The sequence below is a fragment of the Petromyzon marinus genome, chromosome 78, assembly GCF_048934315.1.
Source record: "Petromyzon marinus isolate PM22_M1 ecotype Great Lakes invasive population chromosome 78, UKy_Petmar_22M1.pri1.0, whole genome shotgun sequence".
Classification (NCBI taxonomy): domain Eukaryota; kingdom Metazoa; phylum Chordata; class Hyperoartia; order Petromyzontiformes; family Petromyzontidae; genus Petromyzon; species Petromyzon marinus.
Window position 1 is genome coordinate 863,100 of NC_133744.1, and position 24,740 is coordinate 887,839.

Genomic DNA, 24,740 nt, shown 5'->3' on the forward strand with positions numbered 1-24,740 from the left:
TGAGAGATGCCATACTTGTAGTTGTAGAGTGATCTTGACTTAAACTTTCGAGATTGCAGGAATTCATATTATTTGGGTCTTTCGATAAAGTCAAGTAGATAGGTTAAAATTAATAAAAATGAAACAAACAAACTACGACGTTTTGATCACAGCACAAGCGGTCGTCATCAGGCGGAGAGAAAAGGGGGGTAAGCCTCTAAATGCAACGGTTTATAAAGGTTTATAAAATGGGCATAAACTAAGTGTCAGAACGGAGTGGGCGGGGCACAAGAGTCTAGGCCAGCAGTGGATAGAGCATCCTATAGAGATGGAGTCTAGGCCAGGATAGCGCAAAAGCAACAGAGATGGAGCCTAGGCCAATAGTGGATAGCGCTTACAATAGGCATGGTGTACTAGAGGTAGTCTAGGCCAGCAGTGGATAGAGCAAGCTATAGAAGTAGTAGTCTAGGCTAGCAGTGGATAGAGTGGGGCACCTCACCTCAGCTCCCTCCCCAGCGGTTGCAGGCGGAATAAGGGGAGCAGGTTGTGTGAGGGGCTCAAAAACTGGTGAGCATCGGAGAGTGTTAACAAAGGAAACATGACAGCAGTTATGACTTAAACTGGTTGATAACATCCTTCCAGTGATTGCTGAGTTTGTACCCATTATCTCGGTTGAAATTGTGTCTATGTTTGTATATGTGGATGGCTTCATTAACTAATATTTGTTCATAGCCAGTGGGCTTGCAAAGAACCTTGGTTCTTGGAGAAATACATTTCGTGTGAGCCAACCGCATTAAAACAATGATCAGCCACAGCCGAAGTGTTCATCCTGCAGTGTTTCAGATCTGCCTTATGTTCATGAACACGGTCCGAGACATGTCGCTTAGTTTCCCCAATGTAACTACTGCCGCAGATACAGCTTAGTTTGTAGACGCCAGGGTATTGCATGTCAGGGATCCTATCCTTCACAGATGGGATCAGATCACGAATTTTATGTACGGTGTTAAATCGAGCCTGGATCTTCTGTTCAAGATTTTGGAAATATTGTTGGTGACCCCTGCTATGTATGGCAAGGTTATGGTTTTCATTGGGTCCTCAGATGGCTCTTTCTCAACGGTTGGGGTGATAGCTTTACAGATTGTGTGTTCCGAATATCCATTCTTCTTGAGGGCCTGGTGTAGGTGCTACAGTTCACTGGCTAGGTGGTGATGGTGGAAATACATCGAGCTCTATGGTGTAGAGTTTTTTATGAGGGAATTCTTCTGGGATGGATGGTGGTGGGAGTCAAGTTTTAGGTAGGCATATGTATGAGTTGATTTACTATAGACAGAGTGTCCCATTGAGCCATCTGGTCTCTTTTCTATTAGAACATCCAAAAATGGTAGCTTGCCATCCTTTTACACCTCCGTGGTAAATTTTATGGCTGGGTGTATGGAATTAATGTGGTTGAGGAATTGGTTCAGAGCTGGTCGGCCATGTGGCCAGATGACGAGTGTGTCATCTACGTACCTCTTCCACAAGGACGGACATAGAGTGGATGCCTGGATAGCATTTGTCTCAAATTTTTCCATGCAAACATTGGCTAGTGGAAATGAGGCCGAACTCATTGGGGTGCCTTCAACTTGCTTGTAGAATGTTCTATTCCAGGTGAAGTAAGTGTTGGTGAGGCAGAAACCAGACAGTTTGTAGGTGGGTGAGTCAATGGTGGAGACGATAGGACGAAGGGGTATACCTTCATAATGTATTTTTGATAAGACATGCAATCTGGGTGGTCTAGCAGCAGAGGGTTTTAAGGAAAACCGTTTGGTTTGTTCAATTAATGAAGCCAAATCAGTGATGATGCTGTCTGTTTTTGAAAAAAGGCTGTTAGTGAGATCTTTAACTTTTTGTGTAGCTCCCATAATTAAGTAGGTCCTGAATTCTGTTATTGTATGTGGTTTTGTCTATCATGACCGTGGCATTGCCCTTGTCTGCCGAGAGGATGACGATGTGATCCCTCTTTTTTAATTAAGATAGCTCAAAACCTTCATCCTTAACTGATGTTGCTGTTTGGTGTCTTGACGTTTTTGAGGATTGCAGCTATTTCCGATTTTTCTACGTCTGCAGCGATGTATCCCAAACCCTTCAGGGCTACATCGACATGGGCAATGATATCACTCACTGGTATGTGTTTAGGGGTGTCTGCAAAGGTCAACCCTTTAGCCAAAACCGATTATAGGCCGTCGGAAATTGGACTATTAATCAGATTAGTAACAACCCTGTCGAGTGATGTATTAAAGAATTGTCAATCAAAAACAAAGCCTGACTTCCTCCAGACCCGTTAAGATTTAGGAACCATTGATTTCATCGTCCATAGCTCTTCTGAATGATATGGGAAGGGCTTAGTGGCAGAATTAGTAAGATATTGAGAGGAGTAAAGGGATCTAAACTTTGTATTTAAAAAAGCAGTCCCCTGAAACAGGAAAGAGCAAACGCCTCAGTTTTTTTTATACGTAATTAGAATAGTTTATCATATGGTACAACATCTGGAATTGACGGTAAGGAGAGTGAGCAGAGTACGCACATATTTGGGATGACTGCACAGTGATCAGACGAGCCTGCATTAATAATAGAAATGTCACTGACTGCGTTGTGAAGGGTGGGTTTTACCTCAGCTTTTTCCTTTTCCACACGCTCCTGGAAATAGCCACGAACACATTAATCGGGTGATGAATACATTCATATAAATTCCGTGGAGCATGTATTATGCCATGCATTGAATACTTAACCTTGTGTAACTGTAAAGTACAGTGAGGGTAAAAAAGTATTTGATCCCCTGCTGAATTTGTACGTTTGCCCACTGACAAAGAAATGGTCAGTCTATAATTTTAATGGTAGGTTTATTTGAACAGCGAGAGACAGCATAACAACAAAATCCAGAAAAACGAATGTTAAAATGTTATAAATTGATTTGCATTTTAATGAGGGAAATGGTTTAGGAGAACAATAATACAGATTTTGCAGCAAAGGCTGCATAGTCCTGCTATCTACATACACGTCAATTCACATGCTTATGTTGGCATACTAATTCCTATTCACCATTGCTAATATGTTAGTAATTACTACACAGTGATCAGATGAGACTACATCATTAATAGAAATGTCGCTGACTGTTGTGAAGCGTGGATTTTACCTCATCTTTTTTTGCCTTCTGTTCCGAACTCACAATCTGTTGGATAAAGCATGAACACATGCATCAGGTGATAAATACAGTCATACAAATTCCGTGGAGCATGTATTATGCCAGGAATTGCAAACTTAAGCTTGTGAAACTGTGAAGTACATATTTAGCAATTAATAAGTGTTCACAAAAGCTGTGTTCTTACTCGAGCTCATCTTACGTTGTCCTAAGCAAATGCCCTCACCCACCACTGCCGCATCTTGTGTGGGGAAACTCCCCCCCCCTTCCACAGCCTTCACCAATACCACATCCATGTCAAATCTCAAGTGTAGCGTTTGAAACTCACAATTTGTTACAATTCTGAGTGTTTCATCGCCATGCAATAAAATCTCACCTTTATTGTGGTTTATCTGTGGTAAATAACTCACTCAGCCCTGTTTAAAGCAGTGCAGTGGCAGCTACTGCCAATGGTTCAGGTCTTATGTAAAGGGTCAGCTTCAGAATTTAATCTTTACTTGTATCCTAGCATTTTATAAGAAGCGAATAGGAAACTAATACAACTTTCCAAGGATAGTACAACTATTTAATTTACTATATGACTGGATAGTGGAGTGTGTGTCTGAATCAAATGCTGGATATAAGCTGCAATAGACCCACTTGAAGCCCTACACCCAAGTATAGATTATTTGTGTTGTCCATGTGTAGTGACATAGAATGGCGTGTAGTGCTGGTTGCTGGCAGAGAGGGGGATCTGCTGTTGTAGCAGCCCTGTCTGCCAGCAGGTCATGTGATAAGCCGGAGAGAGAGAAGTGGGGCAAAGGCGATAGAGGGGGCACGTGAGGTAAAGCCCAGGAACCTTCTAGTAGGTTATTGGTCAGGCAGTCTGCTAACTGTCCTGACCATAGTGTCAGGACTCCCTCTACCTGGGAAGGCTATAATAAATGAAGTGCCTCCTAATATTAGTGTCTCAGAGTGACTCATTACATTTGGAGAAGGATTTTACCGTTGTGTCCTCGGGCGAAGAGGACGACGGTGAGATGGTTCCCCCGACACCGATCCCAATGGAGCAAAGTGCGGGGGACAGTGACCCCTCACTGCAGCCATCCAATGAAGGACGGGGCACGCGTAATGCACTCCTCGTGGATCTGCTTTCCATGGCGGCAGCGCTGGTAGTGCAGCTTGACGTGGAGGAGCCAGAGGAAGAGGCTGCACGGGCGCAGAAAGCTGACAGCTCCACCGTTATCCAAGCGTGAGAAGTGGCGGAGCCCCAGCCTGTGCAAGCGGCCGCCATTTTATCGACCGGGAGCGGCGCGCCAGATTCGGCCGCCATTTTATTGATTGGGCGGGAATCACTCCATGACAAATTCGACCTGCCATCGGCGTTCCACCCGCACATGCCTTCTATCAAGAAATAGCTGCCATTCGTGAGGGAGTTTGTAGCTGTGGGGGGCGACTGGACTGCCTTCCAGCACTGGTTCGCCACTACTTGCGCCCTCGCAGGATGGTCCGACGCGGAGGTGCTGCAGGATCTTCCAATGACCCTGGACGACGATGCCTTGGCAGCATTCGACGCCATTCCCCCAGCGGACAGAGCGACGCTCCATCAAGCGTATGCCAAGATGGTGGCGATTTTCGACCCGCCATCAAATGAGCATTGGAAGTTTGTCATACAAAGACGGTGGGAGACCGAGACACCCCTTGCCTTTCACAGCATGTTGCTGTCGCTGGGCCATGTCGCATATCCCAAGATGGAGCAGGTGGTGCTGGACTCCCTGGTTTTAGAGAGACTGCTGTCGCTGGCCCAGGAGATGAGGATTCTTCTGCCTGCAACGGAGGAAGAGGACCTGACTTCGCTCAAGGTAGCCCGTTGCATCTAGGCTCATTTCAACCTGCAACGGCGAGCCGGGGTGGCCGCCTGTGCAGGATTTTCGGAAGACGAGACAGAGCGCCAGGAGCTGACACAAGGCTGCGCTTCGCTCAAACAGAGCAGGTCTAGGTCTCGCGTTGGTGGGGGTTCAGATGATCGTAAGGGGGAACCAGGAACCTTTCCTACAAGTGTTGAGCATCAACCTGGGTGCCACGGTTGTCCAGGCACATATGGTTCGGGCCCATGCGATGGCAGCATGCTGCGGGGTAGGCCGGCGATGTGGCCACAGAGGCCGTTGCCGTGGTGGAGCAAGGAGGTGAGCCTGACGAGTCTTTGATGAATGCGCTGTGCTTTGAGAATTCTGATTAATCCGGCGAGCAGCAGGGCGAGTTGTGTGCACTGCTCTGGGAATTTTCGGACATTTTTAGTCTGAGTAAATACGACATTGGCGCACGTACCTGATGCAGCACCACATTGATATGGGTAACGCTGCTCCCATACGCCAGAATTCATATAGACTCAGTCCCAATGAGAAGGACCATGTTTGACAGGAGGTCGACGAGATGTTGGCCGCCGATATCATCTCCCCAACCACCAGTCCGTGGGGAGCTCCCATTGTTTTTGTTAAAAAACACGATGGGAGTCTGCAGTTTTGTGTTGAACAAAGTCTCTGTGGTAGATGCATAAATGCTCCCACGGATGGACTATTCATTGGACGCCCTGTCAGGTGCGCGGTTTTTCTCCACCCTCAACTTGTTGTCAGGATTTTTGCAATTGCCTGTGGATGAGAGCTTTAAAGTAAAAACTGTGTTCCGAACACCTCAGGATCTGTTCCAGTTAAATTGTCTCCCGATGGGACTTCACTCGGCTCTGGCCATGTTGCAGCTACTTATGTAGCTGGTTTTAGTAGGCCTCCAATGGGACTGATGCCTTATTTATTAGGACAACATGATCGTCTTCGGATGCACGTTCTAGGAGCACCTGCAGCGGTTGCGATCGGTGTCTGTCAATGTGCGGGCAGCCTATTATCTCCTGCAGACGTCGGCTCTCTACTTGGGTCACATTTGCAGTGAGGCTGGGATAGCCACGGACCCCAACAAAACTGCGTGTGTGTGCACATGGCCAACCCCCATGTCGGTGGGTGACGTTCGCAGTTTTGTCGGGTTCACGTTGTATTACCACCGCTTTGTGCCCAAGTTTTTGACAATCGCAAAACCACTCCACACTCTCACCGCGAAAGGCCAAATATTTTGGTGGGGGAAGAAGGAAGAGGCCATGTTTGTCATGTTGCGCGACGGCCTTGTCAACGCACCTCACCTTGGGTACCCCGATTTTTATTTACCATTTGTGCTGGACACAGACGCCAGTGACAACGTAATTGGCGCTTTGCTATCACATGTGGTAAATGGGGCAGAGAGGGTTCTTGCTTATGGGAGCCATGTTTTGTCCCCCACAGAGCAGCGTTATTGTGTGATGTGCTGCGAATTATTGGCCATCGTAAATTTGGTACAAAAGTACCATCCGTACCTGGAAGAAAGTTTGTTTTACGCACAGATCATGCGGCTCTTCAATATTTGTTGAGGATTGAAAAGCTGTCCAGCCAGCTCTCCCGCTGGTTGAAAATTTTATGGGATAATTTATTTCCGGTCACCTACAGGAAAGGTACATGCCACTGTAATGCGGACGCGTTGTCGCGAGTTCCGCCAAAGAAAATGTGCATGTTTGTTGAGTGCCGGCCATTGTAAACCTGCAGTTGCAAGATTGCGGGACACCGTCGTGGCATCGGTTGATGTTTTACCACGTGCAGCAACCAATTTCCATGATACCACGATCGGTCTCATGCACGCGGAGTGGGGACGCCTCCAAGTGGAGGATACCTCCCTGTTAAAATTGCGGCATCGCGTCGGAGCGAAGGGTAGTAGACAGGGACCATTGTGGTACTCCATGATGGGTTACTGATGAGGTGGGATGAGGATGTGCAGCATTACTGCATCGTCATGCCAACTGCTCTGCGGGGTAGAGTGACGCCGGCTGTCCATGAGAGGTTGATGCACCTTGGGATGCGGAAAACCTTATCAATCCTGAAGCATGATTTATTTTGGGCCAGGATGTCAGAGGATTTCCACAACATGCTGAAGGGTTGTGTTGAGTGTACTCACCGAAAGCTCCCGCTGAGGCAGGCCTGGCCACCGTTGCAGTCCATCGAAGTTTCCCACCTTAGCGAGCTCGTTCTTCTCGACTTCCTCTGGCCACTTCCCGCCACCCCGAAAGGAAACAGATTTTTGCTCGTATGGGTGGAGAACCTGGCTCAGTGGCCGGTGGCATGGCCTTTGCCGGATAAGTCAGCCGCGTGCATTGCAGACGCATTCTTACATGGCTATGTTTTTGATAAGGGAGCCCCGGAACATCTCCTTACAGAACAAGGTCGAAAATTTTCCTTCAAATTATTAAAGGATGTGTGCGATTCCCTGGGCACTAAAAAGATCCGGACGTCGCCCTACCATCCCCAGACTGACGGGATGGTAGAGCGCTTGCACAGGACTCTCATGTCCATGCTGTGCCAACAGGTCACAGAGGCGCAGTCCGATTGGGATTTGCACGTTCCGGGTGTTCTTGACGCATACAGAATGGCCCCTCATGCCTCAACTGGGTTCTCCCCGTTTTTACTCATGTATGGGAGGGAATGTGATCCCCCTTCAGGGAGGTTCAGTTGAACATGGATCCGGGCAAAAAGAGGGCCGTTGTGCCCACGCCCATACACCTTACCCTTAAGCGACTGATGGAAGCACGAGAGGCGTCTCGGGGTAATTCGGCCAAATGGCAAGCCGCCAATGAGAAGCTTGTGGGACTCCATGCATCCGAAAACCGATGGAAACTGGGGGACATGGCGTGGCTGCATTGCCCCAAGGTACCCCTGGGCACGTCCCCAAAATTTGCACAGACCATGGCAGTGACCGGTAAAGGTGATCGAGGTCAGGAGGCCACAGTGCGTGCACATCCAGGTCGGTCGCGTATGTGGACCCGTCATGGCTAAAACCCTATTTTCCTTGTGATGTCGTTTCATCCCCAATACCTGACGGCCGGGTGTCTGATATGTCAGACGAGCCCGGGTGTACGGCCACGGAGGGTACGCCTCAGCAGGATTCTGTTCTTTTACCTACAGGATCCCAGCGCCTGACACCCGCGGAACCACCGGTGGCACCGTCCACAGGCGATCCAGGGGGGACGGAATGACCACCACCCACCTCTTATTTCAATTTATCTTCTTCTTTGGGAGGTGCCACGCTCGTTAGACAATTTACATGTCGTGCAGGAAACCCATCCGTGTCCCGCCTGAGGGTCCGGCGATAAGGACCCATTCCAAAACTGTAAGGTTTAAAAAACCCGCCTCATCCATCATTATATTTATTTTGACGCCATCTGGCGGGTAAATTTCGATTTAAAGCTTTCGTGACTGCAAGGATTCATCTTCTTTGGTTCTTTCGGTAAAGTCACGTAGAATGAGAATAAAATAATAAATTGATAAAATAAAATAACACAATGATATTCTCACGACGTTTCGGCCACAACACAAGCGGCCTTCATCAGGTGAAGGGAGGAGACTGTCTGGTAGGACAGCGCTGGAGTGAAAAAGCCATGCTCAGATCACAACCTTTAAGCTGTGTGAGAAGAAACAAAGGGCCTTGACAAAGGAATTAGCATATAATTTAGCATTGAAATGGCTGAGTGATTAGCTTGTGACTGGTCACAGAAATGGCTATGTTAAAGTTAAAACATACACATCTGCAGAGGCACCCCTTGACAAAGGAATTAGCATAGAATTTAGCATTGAAATAACTAAGTTAAAGCATACACATCCGCAGAGGCACCCCTTGACAAAGGAATTAGCATAAAATTTAGCATTGAAATGGCTGAGTGATTAGCTTGTAACTGGTCACAGAAATAGCTATGTTAAAGTCAGAGCATACACATTCACCGAGGCACCTAGTACAAATCAAACAGGAGAATTTAGCATTGAAATAACTAGGCGAATTTAGCATTGAAATAACTGAGTGATTAGCTAGTGACTGGTCACAGAAATGGCTATGTTGAAGTCAAGGCCTACACATCTGAGCTATTCACAGTAACTGGGTATACAATTTAACACGTAGGCTTTCGCGACCAATATTATTCATAATAAAGGTTTTTGGGTTAGATCGCGTTTATTTATAAATGTGTCGTAACCCTCCACCACCCGACACGGCCAATCAGCAAAAAAAGTGTCACGTTGACAAAAGACAAATAATTCACTACTTCAGCCCACCGGTGTGTTGAAGAGTTAATCCACATTTACAGTTTGAGTACGATGTTTCGCTGGTAAATACTTCCAGCATCATCGGGCATTCTGGCGAATTGCCCGATGATGCTGGAAGTATTTACCAGCGAAACGTCGTACTCAAACTGTAAATGTGGATTAACTCTTCAACACATTCTGGCGAATTGCCCGATGATGCTGGAAGTATTTACCAGCGAAACGTCGTACTCAAACTGTAAATGTGGATTAACTCTTCAACACACCGGTGGGCTGAAGTAGTGAATTATTTGTCTTTTGTCAACGTGACACTTTTTTTGCTGATTGGCCGTGTCGGGTGGTGGAGGGTTACGACACATTTGTAAATAAACGCGATCTAACCCAAAAACCTTTATTATGGGTATACAATACAATATATAATGAATACTATATAGTGAACCAATAAAAAACTAAAATATAAATTACCTTAATGTTATCAATAAACTCTATATTCTCCAATCAGCTAAGCTACCAACAATAAGTCGTTATATATCACAATGCTATATGGCAAAAAAATGGGTGGATTCTTACCCTCAACTTTAGCAACACGGATAGCTACGGGCCCCGTTCAGACGGACGAGTTCATCCATGGTCGGAACAGAGGAAGGGGAGAGAGACAGCTGCGAGGCGCTATTATACTCCATGTTGTAAACCATACCATTAACCGTGGTGTGAGAGGTATTAAGAGTCAATGCTGGCGAAAGAGCTGCGGTCTGAAGGTCATCGTAAAATACAATTTATTAAGAACGGAAATGGTTTAAAACATCTTTCCAATGGTTACTAAGCCAGAATCCATCTTCTCGGTTGAAATTGTCTCTGTGCTTGTATATGTGAATGGCCTCATGAACGAATCTCTCATGGTAGCCGGTTGGTTTGCAAAGAACCTCCGTCTCGGAGAAGTCAATGTCATGTGAGCCCACTGAATTATAACAGTGATCTGCCACGGCAGAGGAGTTCGTTCTACCGTGTTTCAAGTCTGCTTTATGTTCGCGGATGCGGTCCGAGATATGTCGTTTGGTTTCTCCAATGTAGCTACTACCACAGAGGCACTTTAGTTTGTAAACGCCCGGGTACTGTATATCTGGAACAGCATCTTTTACAGATGGAACTACATCACGGATTTTATGTACTGTGTTGAATCGGACCTGGATCTTGTGTTTATTCAGGATTTTGGAGATCTTTTTAGTGACCCCTGCAATGTAGGGTAAGGTGATGGTTTTGAGTGGCTCCACAAGAGGATCCTTCTTCATGACTGGAGTGATGGCTTTGCGGATTGTGTAGTCGGAGTAACCATTAGCCCTGAGAGCCTGGTGTACGTGCTTGAGTTCATTGGTAATCTGTTCCTGGTCGGAAATGCATTGGGTTCTATGGTATAGAGTCTTGATGAGGGAGTTCTTCTGGGATGGATGGTGGTGGGAATCCGGTTTCAAGTAAGCATCTGTATGGGTAGCTTTCCTGTAGACAGAGTGGCTCATTGAACCATCATGTCTCCTTTTAATTAAGACATCCAAGAAGGGTAGTTTGCCATCTTTTTCGACCTCAATGGTAAATCTGATGGCTGGGTGTATGGAATTGATGTGGTCGCGGAATTGGTCTAGAGCAGGCTGGCCATGTGGCCAGATGACAAAGGTGTCATCCACGTACCTCTTCCATAAGGTCGGGCGTAGAGTGGCAGTCTAGATGGCGTCAGTTTCAAATTTTTCCATGAATACGTTGGCTACAACCGGAGATAGGGGGGAGCCCATTGGGGTGCCCTCAGTTTGTTTGTAGAAAGTTCCATTCCAGGTGAAGTATGTGTTGGTTAAGCAATGTCTCACCAGGGTGGGTACATCAGTATGCAGTCCTTGATGAACCAGGTCTTCAATGATAGCGATGGTGTCAGGTACCGGGACTTTGGTGAACAAGGACACCACATTAAAACTGACAAGCAGGTCGTCTGGGGACAGGGAATGCCTTTGATTGTCAATACCAGGTGAGTAGAATTTAGTACCGCAGAGGCGTTTTTTCCAGTGAAAGGTCGCAGTATATCAGCAAGAAAACGTGCCAGTTTATAGGTGGGGGAGTTGATAGTAGAGACGATGGGACAAAGGGGTGTATCTTCTTTGTGTATCTTTGGAAGGCCATATAATCTTGGTGGTCTGGCAGCAGAGGGTTTCAACGAGAACTGTTTGTTCTCATCAATTAATGCTGTTGAATCAGAGATGATTTTGTTCGTTTTGGTAACCAGGCTGTTGGTGGGATCTCTTTTTATTTTTGTAATTCTCCTGTTTGATTTGTACTAGGTGCCTCGGTGAATGTGTATGCTCTGACTTTAACATAGCTATTTCTGTGACCAGTTACAAGCTAATCACTCAGCTATTTCAATGCTAAATTCTATGCTAATTCCTTTGTCAAGGGGTGCCTCTGCGGATGTGTATGCTTGAACTTAGCTATTTCAATGCTAAATTCTATGCTAATTCCTTTGTCAAGGGGTGCCTCTGCGGATGTGTATGCTTTAACTTTAACATAGCCATTTCTGTGACCAGTCACAAGCTAATCACTCAGCCATTTCAATGCTAAATTCTATGCTAATTCCTTTGTCGAGGCCCTTTGTTTCTTCTCACACAGCTTAAAGGTCGTGATCTGAGCGTGGCTTTGTCGCTCCAGCACTGTCCTACCAGACAGTCTCGTCCCTTCACCTGATGAAGGCCGCTTGTGTTGTGGCCGAAACGTCGTGAGAATATCATTGTGTTATTTTATTTTATCAATTCATTATTTTATTCTCATTCTACGTGGTGACTTTACCGAAAGAACCAAAGAAGATCTGGCGGGTAGTTGCAGATGCGAGCCGGGCTGTGGCTGTTGGTTGACCTGAGGTCCTTCCCTTGCTCGCGGGCTGCGGAATGCTGATGGGGGGCCGGGTTTATTGCTGTGTGTTCACGATTGTTATCTCTTCTGGTTATTGTTGTTAATTCGTTTCGCGGGCAGGATGATGATTGTTGTTGTGTTCATTGTCCTGCTACGCTGGGTATGGAGGTAAGCTAGGACGGCTGGTTTTTATTCATGGGAAGGGTGATGTAGTGACATGGAATGGGTCACTATGGCGAATAGCGCTGGTCGCTGGCAGTGAAGGGGATCTGTCTGCCAGCAGGTCATGTGATAAGCCAGAGAGAGGGAAGTGGGGCAAAGGTGATAGAGGGGGCGGGCACATGAGGTTAAGCCCAGGAACCTTCTAGTAGGTTCTGGAAGGGGGGCAAAGGCCACGCTGGGTGGATAAAAGGGGGGGCCCTGAGCCAGGTTCGAGGTTGTTAGTTGGAGTGGAACTCGTCGTGCTGCAGGAGTCTTCGTCACTCTCTTCACCTCCTCGGTGTTATTGGTCAAGCAGTCTGTTAACTGTCCTGACCATAGTGTAGTTACTCTCTGTACCTGTGAAGGCTATAATAAATAAAGTGCCTTCTACTATTAGTGTCTCAGTGTGTCTCACGACATTTGTGTCAATGGTAACATAGCCCTTACTGTTTAAGCCAAGCTCCAATCAGGACCATGTACACACTGAATAAAGTGCGACCGAGCCCATATATTAAAACTGCCCATAGTGACACGGTTTGCAAGGAAGAAGTGGAACCATTGCAAGGCAATGTCCGATACTTTTATTATGAGTTTCAACTGATCAAGTAAAATGTTCTGATCAAGACTACTAAAAGCTGTGCTTATATCAAAGAGAATGCTTGAAATATATCTTTTTCTAGACGTTATAAAATTATTGATAACCCTCACCAGAGCTGTCTCGGTGCTGCACCCTGATCTAAAACCTGACTGAAATGGATCAATAAAGTTGTTTAAGGACATATGTTACTGAAACAGTGTGGTTACTACACGCTAAAGTATTTTTGAACAAATGTGGGAGATTTGAAATTGGACTGAAATTGTGGTGCCCTTACAAAGATGTGGGTGGAATCTGGAGGTGTTGGCAGAAATTGCAAACAAATAGTGCTGATTTTATTTAAAAAAATGATATTACATAATAAAGTTACTGGCCCTGATTAAAAAGGGGATTGAAAGTGGCAAATATATTTTTACGATTAAACGTTCTGGTTTGTAATTGGGTGGGCAAAATTGACATCACTTGAGAGTTCATATCCTTGTAGATGTCGAGTGATGTATAAAAAAAATTGTCGATTAATGGTAACACCTGACTTCCACCAGACCCTCTCAGGTTTATAAACCATTGCTTTCATCATCCAAAGCTATTTGAATGCCATGTGGAGGGCTTCGTGGCAGAAATAAGTTAGGTCTTGAGATGAGTTAAGTGATTTAAAATGTGTAAAATAGTGGCTTTGCATAACAAAGCAGTTCCTTAAAGAGGAAGGAAAGGGCATAGGCTTCAGTAATTGATATCTAAGTAGAGGAGTTTATCATACGGTGAGACATCTAGCATTGATGGGAAGAGAGCGAGCAAAGTAATCACATATTGTAGATTCCTGCAAAATGATCAGATGAGCCTGCATCAATAATATAAAGGTCGCTGACTTGGAAGCCAAGGGAGCAGTTATTCCAGAGTATGTCCGAGGGTGTGAGTAGGGCATTAAATATGCTGTATGAGACCAAACAACTGAATAACTGCAAGGACTTTCTGTAACTGAATAATCTAATTTACATTAATGTTAAATCTGCAAACAACATAATCCAGAAGCAAGCTGCTGAGAGCAGATTAAGTGGTGGTCGGTATAGGAGTATGGTAGAGCAGAATTCTGTTCAATGACTGCACAGTCCTGCAATGTACATACACTTTCATAGAAATGCATATGTTGGCATGCAGATTGCAATGTACCAATGTTAATGTTAAGTGTGGGGTATGAAACATGGGTTTTACCTCAAGTATTTCAAGCTTCGTTTCCACCTTCGCGCACTTCACCTGCATATAGCAATGAGAACATGAATCGGTTGATGAATATATTCTGAGGAGCATGTATTATGCCATGCATTGCATACTTAAGCTTGTGTAACTGTAAAGGACATTAGCAAGTGTTCACAAAAGCTGTGTTTTCACTCGAGCTCATCTTAAATTGCTCTAAGCAACTATTCCGTCCCTATGAACCTAGTTCATGGCTACCTGATGAGTATCTCACGGTCAATGGTGTTGAAGGCGGCTGAGAGATCGAGGCCAACCAATACTGTGGCACACCAGCCATCCATTATCTTCTAGAGGTAATCGGTGTTTTTGGTGCAGCTGTCTCAGTGCTGTTAAACTTCCAGTACGCCTACTTAAATTGGTTGAATCTTCCTATTGCAACGACATGGGGAAGTAACCACTTCAGATAAATGTGCTTTATGACCTTTTCAATTGGTCTCAGGTTTAAGATCAGGTGATAGTTTGCGGGGTCACTATGGCTGAAGCCAACTTTTTTCTTGGGAGTGGTGTTACCTTTGCCATTTTGAACTGGTCTGGGAAACAGCCCTCGCTGAACTAAAAATGAGCCAGGTGGACTATCAATAGCTCAATCACGTCCAAACATAATTTGTGAATCGACGTTTGGTTGTAGTCGAGTGGCAATGTCTTACTTGGCACCCGTGCAATGAACATCGACACCTCTGCCACTGACGTTGGTGACAGAGTCTCGACTTTTGGATTCATTCCAGATTAATACAACTCAGAGAGCAGACCGGTAGAATGTGTTGCCTTCCGGTTAGAAACTTGTCACTATTTTATTGGCAAAGAACATCGCAAGTACTCATAATAAAGGTTTTTGGGTTAGATGGCGTTATTTATAAATATGTCGTAACCCTCCACCACCCGACACGGCCAATCAGCAAAAAAGTGTCACGTTGACAAAAGACAAATAGTTCACTACTTTAGCCCACCGGTGTGCTGAAGAGTGAATCCACAACATTTACAGTTGAGTATGCCGTTTCGCTGGTAAATACGATTTTAAAAATTTTATTCAGTGTCTCAGCTGAGAAACAAAACAAAGCAAAAACCGAGGGGCCGCCCCCTCCCTCATACCGCGAAGTAACCGCTCGGCCACCACCCCCGACACAGCACTCGTCACATCCGTGCCTGGAGGGGCTGCCTCCCCTCCAGCACGCACGCCCTCTCCCCCGGGCGCCAGTAAAAGCCCCCCCCCCTGCCCGGCTGCCATAACCCACCCTGGGTAGCGGCCATTTCCATCTTTCCCTTGCGACTTGGTGTCCCAGTCTCACCCGGTCCACCTCCACCACCCTCTCCAACAACCTCCTTGCCACATAGCATGCCTCCAATGGGGACATCTGGGACCCCTCCAGCTCCTTTTTGCGTGCTTTCCACAAGGCCTCCTTCGTTGCTCCTATTATAGCCCATGCCCGGTTCCTGTCCTCCCTTCCCACACCCCGCAGTTCCCCCCACATAACGTCCAATGTCGTCACCCTCGACAGTGCGAACCGGGCCAACAACGGCATGCTCCTCCTCCATACCTCCTGGGCAAAGGGGCATGCCACCATCACGTGCACTGCACTTTCGTCCCCGTTGCAGCCCCTCGGGCACTTGGGGGTATGCGCCATTTGGTGGCCGTACATAAAACCCCTCGTCTCCAGCTTGTCCCGGACCGCCAGCCAGGATAAATCCCTCTGTTCCTTCGTGAGTGCCGCCGATGACATGTTTCTCCAAATTTGTCGGTGCACCTCCCTCCTCACACCTGGCACCTCATCACAGGCCTCCTCTTTCTCCGCCTTGGCCCGCACCTCTCTGGGGGTCCACCGGCCCCCCCACCGGTTCAGGCCGTGGTGCCCAATGTAGTCCCCGACCACGTCACTGATCCAGCCCCCCGGCCAGTCCAAAGGTATACTCCTCTCTGCCTGGGTCACCCCGAGGCCCCGCAAACGCCACGTCAGGCGATACCGCATGTAACACGCCGCCTTGCCCCGCGGTTCTGCGGAGAAGAACAGTCTCAGCGCGTTACATACAAAGGTCGAGTTCAGGGTGTACTCCACATTTGGGGCACCCCTCCCCCCGTTCCCAACTCGCATACACAGCACGGCCCTCCTCACCCTCTCTATCCCTCCCCCCCAGTTAAACCCGAAAAGCGCCGAGGTCAAAACCTTGACCTCCCTCTTACCAGGTGGGAATACCTGCGCCAGGTAGCTTAAAGTTGGCAGTATCTCCGTCTTCACTACCATGATCCTGCCAGCCATCGTGAGCCTTCTCCCTGCCCACTTACCCAGACGACCCTTTGTCTTCCTTACCCTCTTCTCCCAATTATGTTCCCCCGACCTATCCCTACAAAAGGTCACCCCTAGCACCGTTATCTCTTCTGTCTGCAAGCTCAGTTCCGGCGGCCGACCCTCGAACAGCCTCGAATCCCCAAAGGCCATTAACTCGCTCTTTCTCGCGTTGACCTTCAGGCCGGAGGCCGCACAGAACCTCCCTGTCCCCTCCATTGCTCTCCACACTGACGCAACGTCCCTGCACATCACGGCCACATCATCCATATACAAGGTTACCTTCCCTTGCTCCCTGTTCCCCGGTATTGTCACCCCCCTAATCCTTTGGTCGTCTCTTATTACCTGCGCTAGAGGCTCCATACTCATAACGAATAGGACCGGGGACATCGGGCATCCCTGCCGTACCCCGGACCCTACTTGAATGACCCCTGAACATTCCCCGTTTATCAAAAGTCTAGCTCTGAGCCCACCATAGAGTCGCGCCACCCACTCCACCAGGGGCCCACTCATTCCCATCTTCGCCATCACCGCCAGCATGTATTGATGTGAAAGGCGGTCGAAAGCCTTGTCCAAATCCAAGCTCAGAATCCCCAGCGGGCACCCCCCCTCTCTCTCCCCTTCTATCGCCTCCCTCAGTACCACCAAGGAGTCCGCGATCCTGCTCCCTGGGACCGCGCACGTCTGATCCGGCCCTACCACCTCCCCCACCACCTTCCCTAATCACGCCGCGACTATCCTTGTTAAGATCTTGTAATCCGCGTTTAGGAGGGTTATCGGCCGCCAGCTTCCCAAGTCCTTACGGTCCCCCTTCCCTTTATAAATCAACGTAACCATATCATCCGGCACCCGGCCCTCCTCTAAAGTTTCCCTAAAAATTTGCAGCATATCCTCCTTCAGGAGCTCCCAGAATTTGACGTAGAAATCCGCTGGGATCCTGTCCGGGCCTGGGGTTCTGTTCCTGTTCAACCCCTTTACCGCCTCTTCCACTTCTCCCTGCCAAATCTTTTCCTCCAGCGTCTCCGGGTTCCCAATCCTTTTCCCCAATGCCCCCAGCAGCTCCTCCCGCTTCCCCCCATCTATCCCCTTCCTCCCATACAACTCCCTATAGAAATCCTCCGCTACGCTCATCATCCCTACCGTCGTCGTCTGCCTACCCCTGGTAGGACTTACCAATTCCCTCATTGCGTTATCTCCCTCCCTGCCTGTTTTGAGGACAAACCTCGTGCACCTCTCTCCTTCCTCCGTTGCCCTGACCCTCACCCTGTACACTAACTGCCTAGCCCTTTTTTCCAATACTGAAGCTACCCTCACTTTCAACTCCTCTATCCTTTCCCCCATCGGGAACCCTAGCTCTAGCAGCCTGTACATTTTCTCCAGCCTGGCATTCCACTGCCTCAATTCCCTACCCACTCCCCTCCACCTACTATGGTGCTGGAAGAGCGTTTTTATCCTGTCCTTTATCTGGCCCCACCATTCCACCCTCGTGGGGAACCAGTCCTGCAAGGTCCTCCAATTTTTGTATTTTTGTATGAAGACCCCCACCACTTTCTCGTCCTCCACAGACCCAAATACATTTTCCACATCCCTTTCCCTCTCCTCGCCCCGCCTCGGACCGCGAGCCCTGCTACGACCATTTTGTGGTCCGAGAGGGGAAATGGCTCCACCACCGCACTTCCCACTTCTACTTTGGCAGAGGCGAAAATAAAGTCTATCCGCGACTGCGTTCCCCCGTTCTTATCCGACCACGTAAACCCGGGCCGTGCACCATGCACCCTCCTGTATGCGTCTACCATACCAAGGTCCTCCATTAGCTCTTTCAGCTTTCTGGAGGAATCCAATTTCCTCCTCCCCTTTGCCGACACCAGGTCCACCAAATATAGCGGGCAGTTGAAATCACCCCCTACGATGACTTGTCGCCTGGTGGCCAGTAGGGTCACCAAGCTCTCCCACACCTCCACCCTTTCAATGCATCGTACCGGGGTGTACACGTTCACCAGCCGCAACTCCACGCCTTGGTAGGATACATCCACAAAAAGAAGCCGGCCCGGTATCACTTCCTGGGTCCCTTCCACCCTCATTTCCCTCCTGCCTAGGAGGGTAACCACCCCAGTACACCGGTTCCCATTGCTACCCGACCATACGTAGTGGCCGTTCCAATCTTCCAGCAGGACTTCCAAACCCAGGGTGTACGGTAGGTGGCACTCTTGAAGGAAAGTCACGTCTCTTCTGGTGGTCTCTAACAGGAGCATGATTGCCCCTCTCCTTCCCTTCCCCTTCATCCTTCTCACGTTTATAGATGCCACAGATAGGTCCATGCCGAAGCGTACTTTATTCCGTTTCCGATTCCGCTGCATGCTCCCCCCATCCGCCTTTGTCCGCCTTCTCCTTCACCTTTTTTCTCCCCTTCAACCTCCGGGGCTTTCCCCAGTTCAACCGTCCCTTCCCCCTTCCGCCCACCTCCACCCAGATTCCTCCATCTCCGGTGAGGAGCCTGAAGGGCCCGTGTCATGCTGGGGGCCAGCCCCTTTTAGGGCTCTGTCCAATTTCCTCTTCCTCCCAACCATTTCCTCCCATGCCCGTCAGCTACTTCCTCCACCCGTTGCTCCCCCTCGCTCTCCTTCTCGCCCATTGCCTCCGCCCAGTCCCCCACTAGGGTTCCTGGGTCTTCTCCCCCGTCTTCCCTCCCCTCCTCCCCCACTCCCAGTCCAGTGGTGGTGTTGCTTCCCTCCCCACAGGTCCCCCTCCCTCACTCCCCCCGGGGGGTCGTAGTTCCGCCACCTCTCCTTCCTCCTCCCCACCAAGCTCCCGGCCCGATTCCCATCCGGCCGCCTCCTCCACCACCTCCCCTACCTGTCCACTCCGATACGCCCGCACCCTGTTGGCATATGATTCCGGGTAGGATCTATACAGGTGCCCTCCGCTGGCACAGAGGCTGTATCGGACCGGCTCCCTGCACTCCTCCACTGTGTGATCCGGCGCCTTGCACCTGTAACAGATCCGTGCCTCGCATGCCGCCACCAGGTGCCCCCTTCCCCCACACCTCCTACACAGTTTGGGCTGGCCCGCGTATACGACGTACCCCTTGTTCCCCCCGATGTTCAAGGCTCTCAGGATATGCTTCAGAGCCCCCCTCCATCTTCAGGCGCACCCTCCACTGCCTGGCCCCCGTTCATATCCCCGCCGAGTCCTGCACCCTCTTGCAGCCAGATAACAGCACGCAGTGCTGCCTCAACCACACCTCCACATCCTGGTCATGTAGTGCCTCGTTGTACAGGAAGACGGTCACAACCTTCGTTTCCAGGTCTGACAGCAGCCGCGTCCTCATGGATGTCAGGGGCTTCTCCCCTGCCCTCTCCTCGAAGCGAGTGAGGAAATTCTGCAGCAGGAGATTTGAATTAAAGCTCACGTCAAAAGCTCTCCCCCCGGCAGAGCAATCAGGCAGTAAAGATCCGCTACCTCCACCCGCAGCATCCCAAGTATTACCGACCTCACAAAGGTCGTTCTATCCAGTGTCACCTCCTCCTCCATGTCGTCCTTTAATTCCACCCTGACGCAGTTGTGCCTCCTGGCGTGCGTTGGTGTCAAGCCCGCCCCGGCTCCACTGCGCCACGTCCCCGCACCTTCACAGGGTCTCCCCGCTCCCACCGGGCCAGCGTTCGCTGTCCTCTCCCTCCACTGCCCCTCCTGCGGCCTGGCTTGCTGGCACCCCTCCTGCCACTTCCCCTGTGCTCTGCTCGGGGGCACTCCTTCCCCAGTCTCCCGGTGCTTCCCCTCGTCCTCTTTGCTCCTCCCTCCCCGTCCCCTCCGGCCCATCCACCATCTCCACACCCTTCCCTTGCCGCACCTCCCCCATTACCTCCTCCGCTCCAGACGGGCCCGTGCCGTCCCTCCAGTCACTCTCGGCCCCGCGGGCACCCTCCATGGTCCGTGGCGTATGCCGCGTCTCCGCCTCCTTCCCTGCCGTCTCCATGCGCTCGTTGCGGTGAGATCACCTCCCCCGCGGCACGTATGGCTCCCCCACCCTCCGGCAGCAAGGACACCCCAGACCGCCCGGCCTGGGACCCTTACAAACCCCGGGGTGGCTGGAGAGTCCACAGGATGCCGACATGTGCCGCAGTGGTACTTAAGGAAGAACAGGAACGGGTTTTGCTGGTGATTACCTCCAGCCTCATCGGGCAATTCGCCAGAATGGTAAAGCCCTCGCTTGCTCTCGGTCTTAAATAGAGCAGCAAGGTGATGTCATCATTTAACTCATTTCAGGCGCAGTGATTTGAGACGGAGGGGGGGTATTGTAATTTTATAATCGATTGGTAATCAGTCAATGGTTATGATTAGTAATGAGTTGTAGATTAGTAATTAGTTGTAATGTGTGTTATTGTCGTAATGGGATGCCGATTTTATGAATCTTTGGTAGCTGGTTTTGAGGCCGTGGGCTTAATTTGGTATTGCTCATTCTTAGGGATTAATGAATTTGCAATTATTGCAATAGTCTTACGTTCTAAAGTATTAGTTGGATCTTGTTTAATTTTAATGTAGGTACTTTCCTCTAGTAAATTTCTAATTTTATTATTATAATCGGCTCGTGACATCACTACAGTAGTGCGGCCTTTATCAGCTGCCAGGATTTGGATATTTTTATTTACACGCAGCTCTATTAAGGCTTTTGCTTCGTTAGAGCTAATATTTACTTTTGGAACTTTGATATTCTCAATTATATTGGCAACCTCGTGTCTAGTCATCTCTGCCTCAATATGTGGAAGGAGTCTTACTGCTGGTTCTACCTCAGCAATTATCTCATCCACTGGAATTGTGCGTGGGGTAATGGCAAAGTTATGGCCTTTAGAAAGGACAGATCATGTCACTAGTTAAAACTGTGTTAGTCAAGTTCATTACGGTTTTGTTTTTAAATTGTTTGTTTTTAGTAGGGATTTGTTTATTATCAAGTCTAGAAAATGTATTCATTTGGTTAGTTTTTGTTAGATTTAACGCATTATCGGCCGATTGTTGTGTTATGGTATCGATTATATTCCAATAATGCATGGATACACTATTGCTTATATCTAAGTGTAACTGCTTCAGCGATTCCGAAATGTAAGATAATTCACTCCTGTTGTGCTGTATTGTCTCTATTAATAATAATTCGCTAGCTTTGTGTAGTCTTTGGTTAGCTTTAGAAGACTTTATGTGATGTGTTATTTTAACTGCGTTTGGTATTACCTTTGAATCACTGCACCTTTTGAGGAACGCCAGTGAATATATCAATTTCATCCGCTTAATGTGGAGCTTCTCCAACTTTCTAGTTTTAAGAAAAGTGTCCTCCCCATAGAGGTTAGTCAGTTTAACACGTAGGCTTTCGCGACCAATATTATTCATAATAAAGGTTTTTTGGGTTAGATCGCGTTATTTATAAATGTGTCGTAACCCTCCACTACCCGACAGGGCCAATCAGAAAAAAAGTGTCACGTTGACAAAAGACAAATAGTTGACTACTTTAGTCCACCAGTGTGCTGAAGAGTGAATCGACAACATTTACAGTTTGCGTACGCCGTTTCGCTGGTAATTACATCCAGCATCATCGGGCAATTCGCCAGAATGGTAAAGCCCTCGCTTGCTCCCGGTTTTATATAGAGCAGCAAGGTGACGTCAACAATTAACTCATTTCAGGTGCAGTGATTTGAGGCGGAGAGGGGGGTATTGTAATTATATAATCGATTGGTAATCAGTCAATGGTTATGATTAGTAATGAGTTGTAGATTAGTAATTAGTTGTAATGTGTGTTATTGTGACTATATGCTACGTTAGTAATCCGTTAATTCGTATGTGTTTCCCCTATAAGGAATTGTAATATGTATTATTTAATAATACGCTTCCAAGCCGCACTAAGCCTGTAGCTGTCAGAGCGATTAAAGTTATTTCTATTCCTGTCAATTTCAATGGATTCTCTAATTAGTCTATGCCAGTAATAATCAGTTTTACACAACACTTCAACGTTATCAAAATCAATTGAATGTCCTTGTTGACAAGCATGTTCTGCCACTGCCGACAGTTGTGTTTGAGATCATTTAATATTTCTTTGATGTTCTTTTAGTCTTATGCTGATGTTACGTCCCATCTGTCCAATATAGCATCAGCAGGGGATCAAATACTTTTTTCCCTCACTGAAAATATGAGCATTCCTGAACTTACGAACATAATTTGCTCCGAGGACCCGTCCGCAAGTCTCATGTGCATATGGTCAGTGTTATGAAATGTGTTACACTTGAAAAAAGGAAGCAATGCTAAACTCATCAATAATAATAAATATTGTACGATTTGCATGTAAAACTATAACAAATACTATATCTTACATATAAAAGTGATTTTTTCGTCTGTCTGTCTGTGTGTCTGTCTGTCTGTGTGTGGACGAAACTTGCGACGGATTTAATGCAATACGACCCATAGTGAGCCAGTGCTATTCGTATTTTACATCCGTCAACTTTAAGGTAGTTACATTAACAATTTAGCAATATTAATTATTATATTACTATGCTGAGCACGTGCCAAAGCACACACCTACAGAAAAATTATCATTCGCATTAAAAATGCAATATAAATACACGCAAGACTGAGGTAAATTCTTCACAGTATGATGTCCTCTTCTCCCACCCCCCACCCCAATGTGTGCAGTTACTACTATAGAGTTGGTAGATGCTATTACTATAGGCCGTAGATACTACTGTAGAGCGAGCGGGGGGATGGTGGATGGGGGAGTGCGGTATAGCAGCCCCGCCCCAGCCTGCCAAGGTGCCATCTTGGCCGGCTGGGAAATATAGGCAAGGCCAGGGGCTCTGCATGGGACTAGGCCTCACCACGGCTCTCTGATAAGTTAGTCGTTAACTATTCTTGGGTTCTTTCGGTAAATTCACATGGATAGAAAAATAAAATAATAAACACTAATGTATACTGTAGCCTTGTTATTTATTTTGGTGAGTGTACTGGCAGTCTATAATGTAGACTGTAGAAATTGTTAATATGCTGAGTGAATGTACTGGCAGTCTATAATGTAGACTGTAGCCTGGTTCTTAACCTCGGTGAGTGTACTGGCAGTCTATAATGTAAACTGTAGCCTGTTTTTAAAGCTTGGTGAACATATTGGAAGTCTTTAATGTAGACTAGCAATGGTCATTCAACTGAGTGAGCATACTGGCAATCTATAATTTAAACTGTAGCCTGGTTCTTAACCTGAGTTAGCGTACTGGCATTCTATAATGTAGACTTATTCTTGGTTTTTCGGTAATAAAAATAAAAGTATAAATACAAAAACTGCTACAGAGTCCATAGATACTGTTATAGAGTCGGTAGATACGACTATAGAGCCGGTTGACGGTACTGTAAAGTCGGTAGGTGCTACTGTATAGTCAGTAGATACTTTTATAGAGTGAGCAGATACTGATAAAGAGTTAGTAGATACGACTGTAGTTTAGTAGATACTGCTATAATCAGCAGATACTGCTATAGAGTCTGCAGATACTGCTATAGAGTTAGTTACTACCATAGTCAGTGGATACTACTATAGAGTCAGTAGATACTACTATAGAGTCAGTAGATACAACTATATAGTTAGTAGTTTAACACGTAGGCTTTCGCGACCAATATAGTTAGTAGATACTACTACAGTCAGTATATACTGCTGTAGAGTCGGTAGATATGACTCTAAAGTCAGTAGATACTGCTAAAGAGTCATCAGTTGCTGCTATAGTCATCAGATACTACTATAAAGTTAATAATTACTGCTATCGTCAGCTCATACTACTTTAGAGTCAATAGATAGACTATATATTCAGTAGGTTCTACTATAGTAATTATAAACTACTGTAGAGTCAGTATTTACTACTATAGAATTGGTTGAGGCTACTATAGAGTCGGCAGATACTACTATTCCGTCAGTTGATACTACTGCAGTTAGTAGGTACCGCTATGGGCAGAAAATACTGCTACAGTAAGTAGATACTACTATACAGTCAGTAGATACTACTACAGTCAGTAGACTACTACTATAGAGTCAGTATATACTACTGTAGAGTTAGTCGACACTACTATGTTCAGTAGATACTACATCAGTCAGTAGATACTACTGTAGAGTCAGTATTAACTGCTGAGCACGAGGTGCCACGCAGTGCCCAGCAACACGATCACTGCTAGATTGCTTTTATGGCTTTATATTAGTGATTTCGAAAAGTTTTTTTGGT

At 47.3% G+C, this 24,740-nt stretch overlaps 2 protein-coding genes across 4 annotated transcripts in view; both read right to left on the reverse strand.

Annotated features, from left to right (window-relative positions):
- Positions 1-24,740, reverse strand: part of LOC142907390 (uncharacterized) — a 366,512-nt gene that overhangs the window by 58,252 nt on the left and 283,520 nt on the right. The gene's annotated exons all lie outside the window — the stretch shown is intronic.
- LOC142907345 (guanylate-binding protein 1-like) overlaps positions 1-24,740 on the reverse strand; it is a 162,645-nt gene that overhangs the window by 34,824 nt on the left and 103,081 nt on the right. For all 3 annotated transcript variants that reach the window (XM_076056765.1, XM_076056764.1, XM_076056763.1), the window contains 3 exons: positions 14,189-14,230; positions 3,152-3,187; positions 2,629-2,655 (listed from right to left, as the gene is read on the reverse strand). In XM_076056765.1, the coding sequence (XP_075912880.1) occupies positions 2,629-2,655; positions 3,152-3,187; positions 14,189-14,230 (105 nt within the window). The remainder of the gene's footprint in view (positions 1-2,628; positions 2,656-3,151; positions 3,188-14,188; positions 14,231-24,740) is intronic.